The sequence below is a fragment of the Pelodiscus sinensis genome, chromosome 4 (genome assembly GCF_049634645.1).
Source record: "Pelodiscus sinensis isolate JC-2024 chromosome 4, ASM4963464v1, whole genome shotgun sequence".
In the NCBI taxonomy this organism is placed as follows: domain Eukaryota; kingdom Metazoa; phylum Chordata; order Testudines; family Trionychidae; genus Pelodiscus; species Pelodiscus sinensis.
The window spans coordinates 132820157-132840346 of NC_134714.1; the positions used below are offsets into that span (position 1 = coordinate 132820157).

The 20190-nt window shown below is 45.0% G+C and overlaps 2 protein-coding genes across 2 annotated transcripts; both read right to left on the reverse strand.

Annotated features, from left to right (window-relative positions):
• Window positions 1–248: 248 nt before the first annotated feature.
• On the reverse strand, window positions 249–1187 carry LOC102447141 (olfactory receptor 5AS1-like). Its single transcript, XM_006136534.2, has one exon. The coding sequence runs from the start codon at window positions 1185–1187 to the stop codon at window positions 249–251; it is 939 nt and encodes a 312-aa protein (XP_006136596.2).
• Window positions 1188–8232: 7045 nt separating this feature from the next.
• On the reverse strand, window positions 8233–9171 carry LOC102447390 (olfactory receptor 5AR1-like). Its single transcript, XM_014580295.2, has one exon. The coding sequence runs from the start codon at window positions 9169–9171 to the stop codon at window positions 8233–8235; it is 939 nt and encodes a 312-aa protein (XP_014435781.2).
• Window positions 9172–20190: the final 11019 nt, after the last annotated feature.

Here is a 20190-nt window from a genome sequence, read left to right on the forward strand (position 1 = left end):
CCAAAACAAACAGCTCCCAGCTTTCAAAGTACATTAACTTTATTCTTATGTACACAGAAGGGCAATAGCCAAAGGAAGCCCTGATCTCAGTGGGGACCTGCAGCCCGTGTTGGAATACAGACTTATGTATAACAACAACAGTATAATAATGAACAATAACACCATAGGCTGTACGAAATGACATTGCAATGGACTGGAAATTGAAGACACCTGTTTCCATTCCCCACTACTAAGCCAGTTAAAGAGATTCAGGAATTGTTTAGGAGTTTGTTCACAGCTTTCTTCAGGGAGTCTTTCACCTCCGTGTTCCTCAGGCTGTAGATGAGGGGGTTCAACATGGGCACCAGCACCGAGTAAAACACCGAGACTACTTTGTCCCTGTCCATGGAATAGCTGGAGGTGGACCGTAAATACATGAAGAGTTGGGAGCCATGGAACATAAGCACTGCGATCAAGTGGAAAGCACAGGTGGAAAAGGTTTTGCGCCGGCCTGCGGCAGAGCGGATCTGCAAGATGGTGGAGATGATATAGACGTAGGAGAGGAGGACGGTCACAATGCTGCTTATTAAAATGCAGCCACTGAAGGCAATTATCAAAACCTCATTGACACGGGTGTCAGAACTAGAGAGTATGAGCAGCGGAGGGACATCACAGAAGAAATGGTTAATGATGTTGGAGCGGCAGAAGGATAGCCGAAATGTCAGGCATGTGTGTATCATTGAATCCACAAACCCCAGGGCATACACCCCAGCCACCAGCAGGTTACAAAGCTGCCGGGACATAGTGGCCCTATAAAGCAGCGGGTTACAGATGGCCACATAACGGTCATACGCCATCACAGCCAGCAAGAGACACTCAATATCTGCAAGGGAGATCGAGAAATACATTTGCACAGCACAGGAAGCACGAGAAATGCTTTTCCTCTCGGCTAAGAAATTCTGCAGCATCTTGGGGGCGATTGTCGAGGAATAGCAGAGATCACAGAAAGACAAACTCCTGAGGAAAAAGTACATGGGGGTGTGGAGCTTTGAGTCTATTGTAGTTAACAAGATCATCCCTCCGTTTCCCACCAGAGTGATGATATAAATCAGGAGAAATACCCAAAACAGAGGGACCGTCAGCTCTGGATTATCTGTCAGTCCTAAAAAAATGAACTCAGTTGCTTCCGAGTGATTTCTCTCTTCCATCTTCTCTGAGCCAAGATCAGGCAGCTACAGGAATGTGGGCAGGTGGATGTCTTGGGGAACTTGTCCCTTTGCTGTAATGACATAAGTAAAGAAAAATAGAGGTCAGTTTCTTAAGGTACTAGTACCAGTTCAGGGAAAGGCTTACTCAACAAAACCAGATGATCACAGCTGGTCATTCCACTTCTCTGATCAATTTCACACACTATACACATACAAGGACACAGGTTAATCATGCCATACACAAATGCTCCTGGTTTTTTTTCTGAGCAGCGAACAGCGACGTGTGTCTCTCCTGTAAGAGAGTCAGAGTGAAACCAGTTTAGTGTGATGAGATTAATTCTTAACTCAAGAAGGGCTGAGAGTAAACAAGTGTCAATCTCTCTACTATCTTAGGGCAAGGGGAGCTTTGTGGCTCAGCATCTCGGTTTGAGTAAAGCTGTTGTGCTGTGCTAATTTAGCTTTTTGGCATCTGATAATAGCATTACTCATTAGTCTGAGACTTAAATGAACGCACCAACCTCTGTGACTACACAACTATTTCGGCCAACCAAATTTCTCATTCTTTTAGCTCAGTGGGTAGGAGCTGGGAATGAGGTTCGTAGTGCTGGAGAATCAGGTCAGCACCTGCCAATCACCATGGTGTCTGTGAGGGTGTGTGACTCTGACACGGGACAACAGCACGTACCTGCAGACAGGAGAGAGAGACGTGGCAGCATTTTTCCATTGACCAAAAGTGAGACTTTGGTGCAATTGGGAAGTTTTATACTGAGATCTGTGATCGATGGGACAGGATCCCTAGAGCAACTGGGAACACCTGAGCTCAGAGAGAAACAACAAATTAATGAGCTCAGTGTATCTCAGCCATGGAACTTATTTCCTGGGGATTAATTTGGCTCCTCTTTTCCCTTTTGTCAATAAATGGTGCAATTTCTATCAGAGTTGCAGAGTCCAAGCCTGAGGGCTATTTCATTCTGCTCTTGTCACTGCAAGCCAGGTCCTGTGTAGAGCTGGGCCAGAAAGAGTGTGTTTAGGGAGACCAATATCTTTCAGCTCAAAACATAATATTTCAGCTCAGAAAAAAAACACATGGAGGTGCACCAGTTACCATATCCCATCCTTCTCTGCCATGGGCCTGGCTCCCAGACTGGACTTCATTCACTCTGATGCATGATGGTCTGTCCTCCTGCAGAACTGTCCTGGGACATCACTAGAGTCTTACAGCCACAGTTTGGCAAGAAGGGGAATTTGGTTTTGTGATGGAAAAGAATTCCATGAAAATCCAATTTAACTCTTAAGAAAATCACCTTTTGAAGAAAAAATTCCAGGCAGCCTTAGCCCTGGGTTGGGAATACGGACCCTACTTTGAGAACCACTGAGCTACGGGTACCTTTGTAACCTAACAGACCATTAGTGCCTACTGGCAAAGAGTCCAATGTCAGGTGAAGCAAAACCTGCCAGACCTGACACACTCGCTGCACTGAATGTGTAGCTGGGATGGGCACTGATCTACAAAAAAACGTCTCTAAGGTCTCAAATAGAAACAGATCAGACTGGTCTTCAAAAGCCTGCTCTGGCTCAGCCCTTAAGGAGCCCTGGCCATGTACCCATCACATGCTCAAACTATGAGACCAACCTGGCCACGTCAAACGATGTTACTTTGCCTTGGGAGGCTGACAGAGCACAAGCCATCTCGATTGGTGGTGAACGCTGATCAATACAAAGCTGGAACCCGTCTGGCTCTCCAGCGTGTTGCTAAGGCTCAACTAGGTGTTAGCCTTGTAGGGACGCGTTTAATGTTTACACTCTTTGAAATGCTCGTATGTTGCTGCCGGCTTTAATATCACATCTAGTGCCTCTAGTACCACTGGCAGAGAGGGCAAAGGGGGCATCTTCCCTGGGGTCTGGCAGTTTGGAATGTCCCAGAGCTCCCACCTCCCATGTAATTTATAACAGTAAAAAGGTGCAATGAGGGGGCAATCACAGAGGACCCCTTTGGGGGGCTTCCTGGAGGGCTAACAAGGCCCTACCACTCGCCTTCCTACTCTCTTGGGCTCCTTGCCACCCTGTCTTGCTGGGCCAGCTCCCTGTTGTCCCCTAGTCAAGGCACAGAACTGAACTCACTGTCCCTTCTCCCCCGAGGAGCACTACAGACACTGAAACTCTTCAGGTCCATCCAAGGAAAATGCAGATTGGGGTCCAGCTTCCTGGGATACCCCTCTCCAAATGGGATCAAACCCCAACTGAATTAGGGAAGTCCCCTTTAGCAAAGAAAGGGGGGATTTGCACAGTGCTTGCTCCCCCGGGTAATAACTATTTTCACTGGGCTTGATAGTAAGTCAAAGTGATTTTATTAAGTACAGGCAGTAGCACTGAAGTGCTAATAAATGAGAAAAGGCAGAGCAAAGTAGATTATCAACTTAAAATAACGGAAAACATTTAACTAATGCTAACACTAAGTCCTCAGTGCAAACGTATTACAAACTCACTCTAAAGTTATTCTTAGTCCATGTAAGCCTCCAAAAGGAGAGAATTTGCCTCTCCCTGGGGTCCCTGGTTCCTTCTCTTGGGTGTGTCATGCCAGCCAAAGACCCTGCTATGCTTCTCTTTGTTTTATAGATTCCCTTTTTTCTGGGGAAGTTACCTGGCCAGTCCCTACCAGTTAGGGAGGCCATATGACTTTCTGAGACCAACCACTTCCAAGACTTAAAGGACAAAAGAGGATGTTTACATATGACTGCCCAGACATGGAGGCAATGGAAACACCCTTGATGGCTTTCCTTTGCACATGTAAAACTGTAAATCATTCCGTACTCCATATGTCTCCTTTCGCGCTCAAGAATGATACATACACCACAATTAGATAAAGAGACCCAGCGGATTATGTTATGAAGATTGATAGGTTACATGAAGTAATTTGTCCCAACCATCTTCCAGTTATGTGTAGTTGTGTCCGTAAGTCCATTTCATAAAGCATGGGGGAGGGGATTTGTCACAAAAGGTGCCTATCTATTGTAGGACCGGTGCTAATGAGGGTAATTAAGAGGGCTGGTGGTGTCCCATACTTAGCTTTTGCTGTAACGACGCAGTGTAAAAGGCAGGAGAGATAGGCTTTAAAATGTGACATCCTGTTAATGTCTTTGTTCAAGCACAGGGAACCAGGGTCAAATTTGCAGAGGAATACCAATACCGCTCCCTCTCTCTGTGATCGGCTGCTGAAATTGTAGTAGAAACATTCCTATTTCCTGTTTTTAATGACATTCTAAGCATTCAAGTCTTAATGTATTAAGTCTTTATATGTCTGTTGCCGTATACACTGCCAAACTATTTGGAAGTAAAAAGATATTTAGATTCGTATGGTTATTATTGTGTTTGTAGTTTTGGAGTAGATATTGCAACTGTAGTAGGAGGAAGGCCTAAAACATAAGCCCATGTAGCACAGGCCTGGTCAGAGGCCTCAGGTCTAGCTAACAATGGGCAAAATATGGCTAACATAAAGACCAGCTAAGCTGTAAGCAACAGGCAGGCCCCTGCTCACAGAACTTGGCATAAACAGGGCTGAGAGTGCAAAACAATAATTGGGAATAGGCCCAGGTGCAGAATAGTAATTGGTATTGGTCATAAGTTGAAATCACATGCTACCACCAGCTCTTCAAAAAAGACCTCGGTACCCACGCTCCCCACAGATACAGACCCAGGTTCAGGAAAGAGTCTAAAATGGCAGTATGAGGGATAGAGATGAGCTAATCAAACCACAAGGTACAGGGTGATGGGTGGTATTTAAGAAGCTACGTGTAACTTGTTAGTCCAGTACGGTCGTGTCTTGGGGGCACAGTCTTTGACTGGAAGTTTAATGGGGGGTCTCCCACTGATTGAGTCAGTCTATTGTTGTGGGTACAGATGTGTAGTGGTTCAGTAGAATCTACTGACAACTCTGACTGTACTTTGCTTAACAATAAGCCTGGATGAGCACCTTCGATCCTTATCTGATTTGTGGTCTTTGGGGGCTCTCTTGGGATCTGCTGTGGAGACTAAGTGCACAAGTCGACCTGGTTCACATCACCGAGCAAACACATAAGCAGCCTTCTGGTTGTCATAGAATCATAGAATACTAGGACTGGAAGGGACCTCGAGAGGCCATCGAGTCCAGTCCCCTGCCCTCATGGCAGGACTAAATACTGTCAAGACCATCCCTGATAGACATTTATCTAACCTACTCTTAAATAACTCCAAAGATGGAGATTCCACAACCTCCCTGGGCAATTTATTCCAGTGTTTGATCACCCTGACAGTTAGGAACTTTTTCCTAATGTCCAACCTAAACCTCCCTTGCTGCAATTTAAGTCCATTTCTTCTTGTTCTATCTTCAGAGGCCAAGATGAACAAGTTTTCTCCCCCCTCCTTATGACACCCTTTTAGATACCTGAAAACCGCTATCAAGTCCTCCCTCAATCTTCTCTTTTCTAAACAAAACAAACCCAATTCTTTCAGCCTTCCCTCACAGCTCATGTTCTCTAGACCTTTCATCATTCTTGTTGCTCTTCTCTGGACCCTCTCCAATTTCTCCACATCTTTCTTGAAATCCAGTGCCCAGAAATGGACACAATACTCCAACTGAGGCTTAACCAGTACAGAGTAGAGTGGAAGAATGACTTCGTGTCTTGCTCACAACACACCTGTTAATGCATCCCAGAATCAGGTTTGCTTTTTTTGCAACAACATGATCTGTCATGATCGACAGAGCCAGAGACCTGTCCAGGAACCACAGTAGTAAATCCTAACTGACAACAGTAACATAGTAGAGGGAAAGAATTTCATGATCTGCTCTTGTGAAATTCGGCTTGTTACCCTTGTTATGTGTGAGAGGAAGGCATGTGTGGGAGGTAAGTGTGAAGGCCACCACCAGACCAGAGACGCTAATGGGAGGATCCAGCAATAGACTATGTAGTGCCAAAGATGACTGCATGTCAATCTGCCCTCTTTGGATAACCCTGGACCTTGAGAGAAAGGGTGAGCGTTTATCAACTGACACATGATATTTGTGATCAAAGCCACCTTAGCCTGGCAGAACAGAGGCAAGAAGGCGCAAGAGAGACAACCAGAGATAACAAACATCTATCAGAAAAACAGCATGGTGGGGCTAAACTCACTGATCGCAATGCAGGAAAAGTGCTATAAAGAGGAGCTGCTTTGCCATAATTTGGGACGTAGGTCCTGCCAAAGACTGGAGCATCGGTCTGGAACGATAGAGCCGCCCCCCCTCTTCTGTCCATGATCAATCTGGTTGGTCATGGATCATGGCCTGTTAAATATAAAATCAACTGGTGGGACTCTGTGTGTGTGTGTGTGTGTGTGTGTGTGTGTGGTGTTCACACTTACCTACAACTGCTTTGCCATTGTATTCACAATAAATGCGACATATTGCATTTTCCCCCATAAAGATCCTGTGTGCTTTTTATAAGCATAACACAATTCCTTTCTAGCAGAATGGCTACTTTTCAAAGACACAAGTTCCTGTCTTTTACTTCTACTCCAAATCACCCTGGCTACATCAATACTGTGCTCTCTTGTGCAAGAAAATATGCAAATGAGGTCAAGTGGTGAATATTGCTGTGCCTCATTTGCATGCTTAATGGGCTGCCATTTTTATGCAAGGGGCTTTTGCGCAAAAAGGAGTTGTCTACATGACTCCTTTTGGGCAAAAACTCCCTCTTGCTCAGGAGCTGTTCTGCTGCTTTTTTCAGGCAGAACAGCTCCTTTTTTGAACGAAAGCCCCTTGCTCAAAAATGGTGGCTCATTTAAGCATGCAAATGAGGTGGAGCGATATTCACTCCTTCACCTCATTTGCATATTTTCTTGCGCAAGAGAGCACAGTATAGACGTAGTCAGTCTGAAGAAGGGAGTTTTGCCTACGAAAACTCATGATAATTTAAATATATTTGTTGCTCTTTAAAGAGCCATGGGACTACTTGATTTTAAATACATTCCAGAGTGTGAAGTGCTCACAGGTACTACATTAATGAGGGTCATAGAAAGAGGTAAAAACATTTATGAGCCCGGTAATGAGTCAGGCGCATCCGGTTACTCCCATTCAAATATGGAAAAATGGAGGGAAAAAGAATGTAAGATCCACATTTTCATACCTAAGCATTTGGTCTCTGAATTCGTAAATGCTTTTGAAACCGCTGCCTCTGGATAGTTTGACTGTGAAGAGACAACTGCACATTCTCCAGACTGGCAGACTTTCTTATATCAAACAATTCCTCCATTCCTCAAGGAATATGCACAATGACGGTGGAAGATAAAAAAAAAGTTGCAAACACAAATGACCATTCTAAAAAAAAATTGTATTAATGGTGAAGAGACGGACGGTGGAGCCCAGGAGAGAAGAATCTGTTTCCCTTTCCTGAAAGCATCAGCAAACACTGGAGCATCTTATCAGTTCTGTAATGTTACCTAGAGATGCTGAGATCCTCACGCCCACTCCCTTAGCCCATGGGTACTAAGTTATAGAAAGGGCTTTGAAATTTAAAGCTCTACTCATCCCTGTCATTACTGTCCTATTGCCCTAGCATGGTATGAAGAATATCACCTCTCTCCTCCTCATGCATAGACACAAATGAGGTGACAGTAGGTACAAGAACCCCACAGAGCATGGAAAGGACTGCAGAGTAGCAGGAAGCTGCATAAACTCCCTTTGGTTCACCCACTGAAATCGCACACGTCACCCTTGGAACTGCACCATGAAATCAACACCACTAGAAAAAAGAGCGAGATGTGAGGTGCCCCTCCTTGCCCAATACAGTCAGTTCCAGCTTTCAAAGCACCTCACCTAGATTTTTATGCTCACAGAGTATCAATAATCGAATGAAGCCCTGATCCCAATGGGGACCTGAGTCCCGTGTTGGAGTAGACACATGTATAATACTATCAGCGTAATAATGAACAATTCCACCATGCGCTCTGTGAAATGACATCGCCATAGACTGGGAACTGAATTCCCCTGTTTCCACTGCCCATCACTCAACCAGCACTGGGATGAATTAATTCAAGACTGGGTTAGCAGTTTATTTACTGCTTTCCTCAAGGCGTCCTTTACATCCCTATTCCTCAGGCTGTAGATGAGGGGGTTCAACATGGAGATCACCAGGGTGTAAAACACGGAGGCTATTTTGTCTGTTTCCATGGAGTAGCTGGAGGGGGAACGTAAATACATGTAGAGCTGGGTGCCATGAAACATGACCACCGTGCACAAGTGGGAAGCGCAGGTGGAGAAGGCTTTGTACCGGCCCTCGGCAGAGCGGATCCGCAGGATGGTGGAGATGATACAGATATAGGAGAAGAGGAGGATCACAATGCTGACAACTACAATGTAGCATATTGAAGCAAATAACACAATCTCACAGGTGTGGGTGTCAGAGCAGGAAAGAGCCAGTAGCGGGGGGATGTCACAGTAGAAATGCCTTATGACGTTGGAGCGGCAGAATGACAGTCGAAATATATAATATGTCAGTATCACTGAATCCACCAACCCCACAGCAAACACCCCAGCCACCAGCAGGTTACAACGCTGCCTGGACATGGTGACCGTATAGAGCAGCGGGTTACAGATGGCCACATAACGGTCATAGGCCATCACAGTCAGCAACAGACACTCAACATCTGCAAAACAGACAAAGAAATACAATTGTACAGCACAAGACAGTCGAGAAATGCTTTTCCTCTCAACTAAGAAATTCTGCAGCATCTTAGGGGCAATTAGAGAGGAATAACAGAGATCACAGGAAGACAAACTCCTGAGGAAAAAATACATGGGGGTGTGAAGTCGGGGGTCAATAGTGATTAAGAAGATCATCCCCCCATTCCCCACAACAGTGATAACATAAATCAGTAGGAACAACCCAAACAGAGGGGCTTGTAGCTCTGGACGATCTGTCAGTCCTGAGAGAATGAACTCAGTCGCCTCCGAGTGATTTCCCTCTTCCATCTCCTCTGAGCTGAGATCCAGCAGCTATAGGGATGTGGGCGGGTTGATGGCTCGGGGAACCTGTCTCTTCACTGTAATGATGTAAATGATGAAAAATGGAGGTCAGTTTCTTAATAGGTACCAGTACTGAATCAGGGAAGGGTTAATTCACTTGTTTGATTAATTTCACACACTGTAGACATACAACAATATGATTTTCACACACACATTCCTGTTCTCCAATCTGAGCAGAAACCGAGACTTTTGACTTTTGACTGAAGGTGAAAGCATCTCAGTATGACGACATTCTTTAGCGCAGGAAGGGCTGAGCGTAAACGAGTGTCAATCTCTCTGACCTCCTGGGGCAAAGGGAGCTCTATGGCTCCGTGTGTCAGTTTGGGGTAAAACTTGCTCACCGTGATAATTAAGCTCTTTGGTATCTGATAACGGCATTTCTGTGTGAAACTCCTGAGCCATAAAGGAAGGCACCGACATCTCTGACTAAGATCCCATTTTTTCCATCCACATTTTTCATGCCCTTAACTCACTGGGGAGGAGGTTCAATTCAGTGCCTGCAGATCACCCTGGTGTCTGTGTGGGTGTGTGCTCTGATGCAGGACAACAGCACGTACCTGTGGACAGCAGAGAGAGACGTGGCGGCGTTTCTCCATCGACCAAAATTGACACTTTGGTGCAATTGGGAAGTTTTATACTGAGGTCTGTGATCTATGGGACAAGATCCCTGAAGCCACTGGGAATACCTGAGCGCAGAGAGACACAACAACAAATTAATGAGCTCAGTGAATCTCAGCCATGGAGCTGATGGGCTGGGGATTAATTTGGAGCCCTCTTTCTTCCCGTGTCAGTAAGTGATGCAATTTGTATCAGAGTTGCAGTGTCCAAGCCTGAGGGATATTTCATTCTGCTCTTGACACTGCAAATTGGGTCCTGACTCAGAATTGTATGTTTGTGGAGGCCAACATCTTTGGGCTGATAATTTAATATTTAGGCTCAGAAACAAAGCACGTGGGCTACGTCTACACTACAAGTTGTCGCGGCAAAAAATATGCTAATGAGGGAGTCATTTGCATGAGTCTCAATCTCATTTGCATATTTTCTGCTGATCCATTTTTCTACTCGGGTTTTTTTTTCAAAAACAAGCAGTGTGGATGTTTTTGTTTTTATGCAAAGAACTTTTTCCGCAATATCCGTGTACCTCCTTTATTGGGGGCATAAACCTTAGCCCTGGGTTTGGAAGCAATGGAACAAAAGACCCGTCTCCAGTCATGGTCGGCCTGACTTCTACCCAGGCAAGAGCAAGAGCTGGTGCAGAAGCTGCACATAATGGTGAAGATTTGGGGAGCTTGTGTTGTGCCTGGGCTTGCTCCCTGTGACGTGATGAAGTTGGCCAAAAGCCCCCTACTGGAGGCTTTTTCCTCCCCACCCTCCGAGTAAAAAAGTAGAGGAGAGGTCCTCCAGGGAAGATAGAGTGGCTGCATTTGCTGCAGCCAATCAGAGCCCAGCAAGCCTCAGTAAAGAAACTTTTGCAGTTCCTCTCTGGAGTTCAAGCCAGGCAGATCCAGGCACAGACTGGGAAGGCCGCGGTACCTTGGACAGCTCCGAGTCGCTGAAGACTGGCAGTGCTGGGTTAGGATGAATTGCAGAACCAAGGGCGGTGTGCAGTGAGGACTTTATGTCAATATCCAGCAAAAAAGGCAAGCACAGAGCAGCTTCTTGGGGAAGTGGCCCAGGGAATGAGCAGCAGTGGGCAGTGAGGACGCTTAGCAGGCAACTGCTACTTACAGCATCCCTGGGCCGGGATCCAAAGGAGTGGGTGGGGCTGTTTGCTGCTCCTCCTCATCCCTTGATACAGTGACCAAAACACAAAATGGGACCAGAAGTGGGTACAACTTTCCACATGTTGTTTTACAATTTTTCCCCCAGGAGTTTTGGCCATGAACTAAACAACTGGAAGTGGAGGGACTATTGAAATAATTCATCCAACTCAGAATGACTTATTTTTGTCTGCTTTCTCAATTCACCAGAATTTTTGTCTGGTTTTAGCTTCAGTAAATTGATTTTTTTTCCCCACAGCAAAGATAAGAACAGCCAGATGGGGCCAGACCAAAGGTCCATATAGTTCAAAGTCCTGTCTGTTGACAGTGGCCAATGCCAGATGCCCCGTAAGGAGTGAACAGAACAGGGAATTCTCTAGAAATCCCTCCCCCATCACCCATTCCTAGTCTCTGACAGAGGCTAGGGACACCATTCCTACCCATCCTGGCTAATAGCCATTGATGGACCTAACCTCTATGAATTTATCTAGCTCTTTTTGAACCCTGTTAAAGTCCTGGTCTTCACAACTTCCTCTGGCAAGGAGTTCCACAGGTTCACTGTGTGCTGCATGAAGAAAAACTTCCTTTTGTTTGTTTTAAACCTTCTACCTATTCATTTCATTTGGTGACCCCTAGTTCTTATGTTATGGGTACAAGTAAATACATTTTCTTTATTCACTTTTTACACAACAGTCATGATTTTATAGACATCTATCATATCCCCCCCTTAGTCTCCTCTTTTCTAAGCTAAAAAGTGCTAGTCTTTTTCATCACTCTTCATATGGGACAACTCCAATCCCCTAATCATTTTTGTTGCCCTTTTCTGAACTTTTTCCAATGTCTATATATCTTTTTTGAGATGAGGTGACCACATCTGTATGCAGTATTTAAGACGTGGGCATACCATGGATTTATATAGAGGCAAGAAGATATTCTCTGTCTTCTTCTCTATTACTTTTTAAATGATTCCTAACATTCTATTTGGTTTTTTGACTGCCACCGCACACTGAGCGGATTTTTTCGGAGAACTATCCCCAATAACTCCAAAATCTCTCTTGAGTACTTGTAGCCAAATTAGTCCCCATCATATTGTACATATAGTTGGGAATATTTTTTCCAGTGTGCATTACTTTACATTTATCAACATTAAATTTGCCATTTTGTTGCCCACTCACTTAATTTTGTGAGATCTTTTTGGAGCTCTTCACAGCAAACTATAAACTTAGTTCTTCAACCAGTTCTATCCATGTGTCCTTCTCAGTACTCTGTGTTATGAAGTTCTCTGAACACTTGCTCTTCGGAGCCTCACTCCCCTGGTACTCTGGTCCCAAGGAAGGGGACAGGGAGGACGGTTCAAGGTTTCCCATAGGGCAGATTAACTCTTCAGGGTTTCTGTGGTTAGTGGATTTTGTGGAAGACCCCCAGAGCTCTGGAGGGGGGGATGAGTGGTTCAGTGCACAGGACAGGGCTGCCAGTGAGTGGCATGAGGGTGCAAGATCTGGGTGGGAAGTGGGGTGCAGGAGCAGGTGGGGAGTAGGGTGTCTGGCCAGAGGACAGGAGCAGGCTGGGATAGGTTCTCTTACCACACGGTAGGTGTGCACAGACCCCTAGGGGTCTGCGGACCCCACTTTAAGCACCACTCAGCTACAGGTTCCTTTGAAACCCAACAGCCCCTTAGTGCCGACTGGCAAAGAGTCCAATGTCAGGTGAAGCAAAACCTGCCAGACCTGAAATATTCACTCCACCTACTGTGTAGCTGGGTTGTATATTGATCGGCAAAAAAAGTCTTCAAGGTCTCAGATAGAAACCTATCAGACTGGCCTTCAAAAGCCTTCTGTGACGGAGTCATTAAGGGGCTCTGGCTAAGTACCAATAACATGCTCAAACTATGAGACCAACTGGCCAAGTCAAATGATGTTACTTTGCCTTGGGAGGCTGACAGAGCACAAGCCAGCTCGATTGGTGGTGAACGCTGATCAATACAAAGCTGGAACCCGTCTGGCTCTCCAGTGTGTTGCTAAGGCTCAACTAGGTGTTAGCCTTGTAGGGACGCGTTTAATGTTTACACTCTTTGAAATGCTCGTATGTTGCTGCCGGCTTTAATATCACGTCTAGTGCCTCTAGTACCACTGGTGGGGAGGGCAAAGGGAGCATCTTCCCCAGGGCCGGGCAATTTGAAAAGACCCAGAGCTCCCACCTCCCACATTATTTATAGCAGTAAAAAGGTGCACTGAGGGGTGACCACAGAGGACCGCCTTTCGGGGGCTCCCCAGAAGGCTGACAAGGTCCTGCCACTCACCTTCCTGCTCTAATGGGATCCTTGCCACCCTGTCCTGCATGGCCAGCTCCGTGGTCTCCTCCAGGAAAGGCACAGATCTGAGATCACTGTCCCCTCTCCCCCAAGGAGCAGTACAGTCGCTGAAATTCTTCAGGTCCAAGGAAAATGCAGTTTGGGGCCCAGCTTCCTGGGATACCCCTCCCCAAATGGGATCAGAACCCCAACTGAATTATTTAGGTAAGCCCCCTTTAGCAATGAAAGGGGGGGATGTGCACAGTGCTTGTTCCCCCAGGTAATAATTATTTACACTGAGCTTGATAGTCATAAAAGTCATTTTATTAAGTACAAGCAGTAGGATTGAAGTGGTAATAAATGAGAAATGGCAGAGCAAAGTAGATTACCAACTTAAAGTAACGGAAAATGCTTAACTAATACTAACTCCTCGGTACAAACTTATTACAAACTAACCCTAAAATTATTCTTAGTCCAGCTAAGCCTCCAAAAGGAGAGAATTTGCCTCTCCCTGGGGTCTTTGGTTCCTTCTCTTGGGTGTGTCACGCCAGCCAAAGACCCTGCTAAGCTTCCCACGAGGGTCATGGAAAGCGGTAGAAACATTTATGAGCCCTGTAATGAGGCAGGCACCTCTGGTTACTCCCACTCAAATATGGAAAAATGATGGGATAAAGAACATAAGACCCACCTTTTCATACCTGTGCATTTATGCTCTGAATTTGTAAATACTTTTCAAACTGCTTCCTCTGGATAGTTTGACTGTGAAAAGACAACTGAACATAGTCCAGATTGGAAGATTTACTTAATTCAGAAAATTCCTCCATTCTTCAAGGAATATGCACATTGACCATGGAAGGAAAAATAAAGTTTCAAACACAAATGGTCATTTTTAAAACAATTTGTATTGATGGTGCAGAGAAGGACAGAGGAACCCAGGAGTGCAGAATCTATTTCCCTTTCCTGTGAGCATCAGCAAACACTGACATATCTGTTCTGTAATGTTACCTAGAGATGCTAAGATCCCCTTTTCCACTTCTTTAGCCCATGGGTACCAAGCTATAGAAAGGGCTTAGAAATCCAAAGCTCTACTCATTAGTGACCTAACTCTCCCATTGCCGTAGCACGGTGTGATGGAAATCACCTCTCTTCTTCTCATGCATGGACACAAAGCAGTTGACAATAGGTACAGGAACCTCACAGAGCACAGAAGGGCTACAGAGTAGCAGGAAGCTGCACAAACTCCCTTTGGTTCACCCACAGAAATCACACACGTCATCCTTGGAACTTCACGGTGAAATCAACACTGCTAGGAGGAAGAGGGAGATTTGATGCCCCCTTCCTTCCAAATACAACCAGCTCCCCGTTTTCAGAGCATATCACCAAGATATTTTTGGTCATAGTGATTCAATAGTGAAATGAAGCCCTGATCTCAGTGGGGACCCGAGGCCCGTGTTGGAATAGCACATGTATGATAACAACAGTGCAATAATGAACAGTGCCACCACGCGCTCAGTGAAATGACATTGCTATAGGCTGGGAACTGAATTCCTCTGTTTCCACCAGCACCGGGATGAACAGATTCAAGACTTGGGTAGCAATTTATTTGCTGCTTTCCTCAGGGCGTCCTTCACGTCCCTGTTCCTCAGGCTGTAGATGAGGGGGTTCAACATGGAGATCACCAGCGTGTAAAACACTGATGCTATTTTGTCCGTTTCCATAGAGTAGCTGGAGGGAGGACGTAAATACATGAAGAGCTGGGTACCATGAAACATGACCACTGTGCACAAGTGGGAAGTGCAGGTGGAGAAGGCTTTGTACCGGCCCTCGGCAGAGCGGATCTGCAGGATGGTGGCCACGATACAGACATAGGAGAGGAGGAGGATCACAATGTTGAGCACTACAATGTAGCACATGGAAGCAAATAACACAATCTCACAAGTGTGGGTGTCAGAGCAGGAGAGTGCTAGCAGCGGGGGCATGTCACAGTAGAAATGACTGATGAGGTTGGAGCGGCAGAATGACAGGCGGAATGTAAAATACGTGAGTATGAACGCATCCACCAACCCTACAGCACATACTCCAGCCACCAGCAGATTACAACGCTGCCTGGACATGATGACCGTATAGAGCAGTGGGTTACAGATGGCAACATAACGGTCATAGGCCATCACAGTCAGCAACAGACACTCAACATCAGCGAGAAAGATAGAGAAATACAATTGCACAGCACAGGCCATGCGAGAAATGCTCTTCCTCTCAGCTAAGAAATTCTGCAGCATCTTAGGGGCAATTAGAGAGGAATAACAGAGATCACAGGAAGACAAACTCCTGAGGAGAAAGTACATGGGGGTGTGGAGCTGGGGTTCAATTGTGATTAAGAAGATCATCCCCCCATTCCCCATGACAGTGATAATATACATCAGTAGGAACAACACAAACAGAGGGACCTGCAGCTCCAGACGATCTGTGAGTCCTGAGAGAATGAACTCAGTTGCCTCCGAGTGATTTCCCTCTTCCATCTCCTCTGAAATCCAGCAGCTACCGGGAAGTGGGCAGGTAGATGGCTAGGGGAATGTGTCTTTTTGCTGTAATGAAGTAAGTGAAGAAAAATGGAGATCAGTTTCTTAATAGATACCAGTACTGAATCAGGGAAGGGCTTAGTCTGCTGATTTGATTAATTCCACATACTATATACATACAACACCACACAGGTTAATTTTCACACACACACAAACACTCCTGTTCTCTAATCTGAGTAGCAAACAGAGACTTGTGACTGTGCTGTGAGAGAATGAGGGTGAAACCATCTCAGTGTGATGGGATTATTCTTTAGCTCAAGACAGGGTGAGAGTAAATGACGGTCAATCGCTCTACCCTCTTTGGGCAAGGGGAGCTCTGTGGCTCGACAAGTCCAATTGGGATAAAACTTGCTCACTGTGATAATTAAGCTCTTTGGCATCCCAGAACGGAATTACTGTGTGAAACCCCTGAGACGTAAAGGAAGGCACTGACATCTCTGACTAAGATCCCAAATTTCTTATTACCTTAGCTGAATCGGTGGAGCTGGGACGGAGGCTCTTAGTACTGTAGAACTTCAATTCAGCACCTGCCGATCTCCATGGTGTGTGTGTGCGTGTGATTCTGATACAGGACAACAGGACGTACCTGTGGACAGCAGAGAGAGACGTGCTGACGTTTCTCCATTGACCAAAACTGATACATTGGTGCAATTGGGAAGTTTTATACTGAGATCTGTGATTCATGGGACAAGATCCCTGAAGCCACTGAGATTACTCTGAGCTCAGAGACACACAAGAACAAATTAATGAGCTCAGGGAATCTCACCCATGAAGTTGATACCCTGGGGATTAATTTGTTACTTATTTCCTCCTGTGTCAGTAAATGATGCAATTTCTATTAGAGTTACAGAGTCCAAGCCTGAGGGATATTTCATTCTGCTCTTGCCACAGCCAGCTGTGTCCTGTGCAGAGCCGACCCAGAATTGTGTGTTTGTAGGGACCAGATAGACTTAGCCCTGGGTTTGGAAACAATGGAACAAAATACCCATCTCCAGTCATGGTTGGCCTGACTTCCACCCGGGCTGGAGCAATGGCTGGTGCAGAAGGTGCACATGATAGTGGAGATTTGGGGAACATGTGTTGTGCCTGGGCTTACTCCCTGAGACATGGTGAAGTCAGCCCCGTCCCCCTTCCTGGAAGCTTTTTCCTTTCCCTTCCCCACCCTAAGTAAAAAAGTAGAGAGGAGAGGTTGTCAGGGAAGCTAGAGTGGCTGCTTTTGCTGCAGCCAATCAGGGCCCAGAAAGTCTGTGTAAATAAACTTCTGGGTCAGGGCCCGGCAGATCCTTTCTGGAGCTCAAGCCAGGCAGACCCAGGCACAGACTGGGAAGACAGTGATACCTTGTAGCGCTCCAATTGGGGGCTGGTTTGCTGACTCAGCTGAAGCCCATATCTGTTGGCTGAAGACCAGCCATGTTGGGCTACAGAAAATTGCAGAGCCCGGGACAGGGTGCAGTGAATATTTTATCTCAATGCCCAGAATGAGGGCAAGCACAGGACAGCTTCTTGGGGAAGTGGCCGAGGGAGTGAGCAGCAGTAGACATTGAGGACTCTTAGTGGACAACTGCTACTTACAGCATCTCTGGGCTGGGATCCAGATGAGTGGGTGGGTCTTGTTTTCCCCAATTTCCCAGTAGCTATAAAATGGGTAGGTTGTGATGGGGGACTTGAACTATCCAGACATATGTTGGGATACTAACACAGTGGGGCACAGATTATCTAATAAGTTCTTGGACTGCATAGGAGATATTTTTTTCTTTCCAAAGGTTGAGAAAGCTACTAGGGAGAACCCTGTTCTAGATCTCATTATGAAATATAGGGAGGAACTGGCTGAAAATTTGAAAGTGGAAGGCAACTTGGATGTAAGTGATCATGAAATCGTGCTAAGAAATGGTAGAAAGGAGAACAGCAAAACCGAGACAATGGCTTTTGGGAAGGCAGATTTTGGTAAACTCAGAGAGCAGGTAGGTAAGGTCCCATGAGAAGCAAGACTAAGAGGAAAAAAACTGAAGAGAGTTGACAGTTTTTCAAAGGGACGTTATTAAAGGCTCTAAAGCAAACTATTCTGTTGCATAGGAAAGATAGAAAGTATGGCAAAAGGCTGCCTTGGCTTAACCAGGAGATCTTGCATGATCCAAAAATGAAAAAAGAGTCCTATAAATAGTAGAAACTAGTTCAAATTACAAAGGCTGAATATAAGCAAACAATACAGATATGCAGGGGCAAGATTAAAAAGGCAAATGCACAAAAAGAGCTAAATGTAGCTAGAGATGTAAAGGATACACAAGAAAACATTCTACAAATATAGTAGAAGCAAGAAGAAGATCAAGGACAGGGTAGGCCCATCCGTCAGTGAAAAGGGAGAAACAATAACGGGAAACTTGGAAATGGCAGAGGTACTTAATGACGTCTTTGTTTCGTTCTTCACTAAGAAGTCTGATGATGAAGGAATGCCTAACATAGTGAATGCTAGTGGAAATGGGGTAGGTTTAGAAGTTAAAATAAAAAAAGAACAAGTTAAAATTAATTAGAAAAGTTAGTTGTCTTCAAGTCACCACAGCCTGATGAAATGCATCCTAGAATACTCAAGGAGCTGATAGAGGAGGTATCTGAGCCTTTAGCTATCATCTTTGAAAAGTCACGGAAGTTGGGAGGGATTCCAGTAGACTGGAAAAGAGCAAATCTAGGGCCCATCTGTAAAAAGAACAACACAGGGAACTACAGAATAGTTAGTTTAACTTTTGTGCAGGAACGATAATAGAGCAAGTAATAAAGGAATACATCTGCAAACATCTGGAAGATAATCAGGTGACAGCTAGCATGGATTTGTGACATGAATTTATATGCTAGAGGTATATAAAATCATAAGTGGTGTGGAGAAAGTAAATAAGGAAAAGTTATTTACTTGTTCTCATAATATAAGAACTAGGGGCCACCCAATGAAAGTAATGAGCAGCAGATTTAAAACAAATAAAAGAAAGTTCTTCTTCACACAGCGCATACTCAATCTGTGGAACTCCTTGCCTGAGGAGGTTCTGAAGGCTTGGACTATAACAGGGTTTAAAAGAGAACTAGATAAATTCATGGAGGTTAAGTCCATAAATGTCTATTAGCCAGTATGGGTAAGGAATGGTGTCCCTGGCCTCCGTTTGTCAGAGGGTGGAGAAGGATGGCAGGAGAGAGATCACTTGATCATTACCTGTTCGATTCACTCCCTCTGGGACACCTGGCATTGGCCACTGTTAGCAGACAGAGTACTGGACTGGATGGACCTTTGGTCTGACCCAGTATGGCCGTTCTTATGTTCTTAAATCATGTCAAACCAATCTGATAGCTTTCTTAGATAGGATAACAGTCTTGTGACTAAGGGAGAAGTGGTAGATGTGGTATACCTAGACTTTAGTAAGGCATCTGATACAGTCTCGCATGACCTTCTTATTAATAAACTAGGCAAATACAACTTAGATGGGACTACTATAAGGTGGGTGCATAACTGGCCGGGTAGCCATTCCCAGAGAGTAGTTATTAATAGATCACAGTCATGCTGGAAAGGTATAACAATTGCGGTTCCGCAGGGGTCTGTTTTGGGACCAGTTCTGTTCAATGTCTTCATCAATGATATAGATATTAGCACAGAAAGTATGCTTATTAAGTTTGAAGACGATACCAAGTTAGGAGGGGTTGGAAGTGCTTTGGAGGATAGAGTCATAATTCGAAATGATCTGGACCAACTGGAGAAATGATCTGCGGTGAATAGGATGAAGTTAAATAAGGACAAATGCAAAGTACTCCACTTAGGAAGGAACAATCCATTTCACACACACAGAATGGGAAGTGTCTTTCTAGGAAGGAATACTACAGAAAGGGATCTAGGGGTCATAGTGGATGACAAGCAAAATATGAGTCAACAGTGTGACACTGTTGCAAAAAAGGCAAGCATGATTCTGGGATGCATTTAACAGGAATGCTGTGAGCAAGACATGAGAAGTCATTCTTCTACTCTACTCTGTGCTGATTAGTCCTCAATTTGAATATTGTGTCCAGTTCTGTCTCCACAAAAAAGACGTGGAGAAATTGGAGAAGGTCCATCAAAGAGTAATACAAATGATGAAAGGTCTAGAAAACATGACCTATGAGGGAAGACCCACGCTATGTCTACACTGCTTCCCTCTTCTGAAAGAGCCTATGAAAATGAAGTGTGGATTAGCATATTGCCATGCTTCATTTGCATAATTAATTAGGACCTGTTTTTGCACAAGAGACTTTTGCACAAAAAGGCGCTGTGTAGATGGTATCTTTTTGCACAAAACCTCCCTCTTGCACAAGAGCTGTTGTTCCT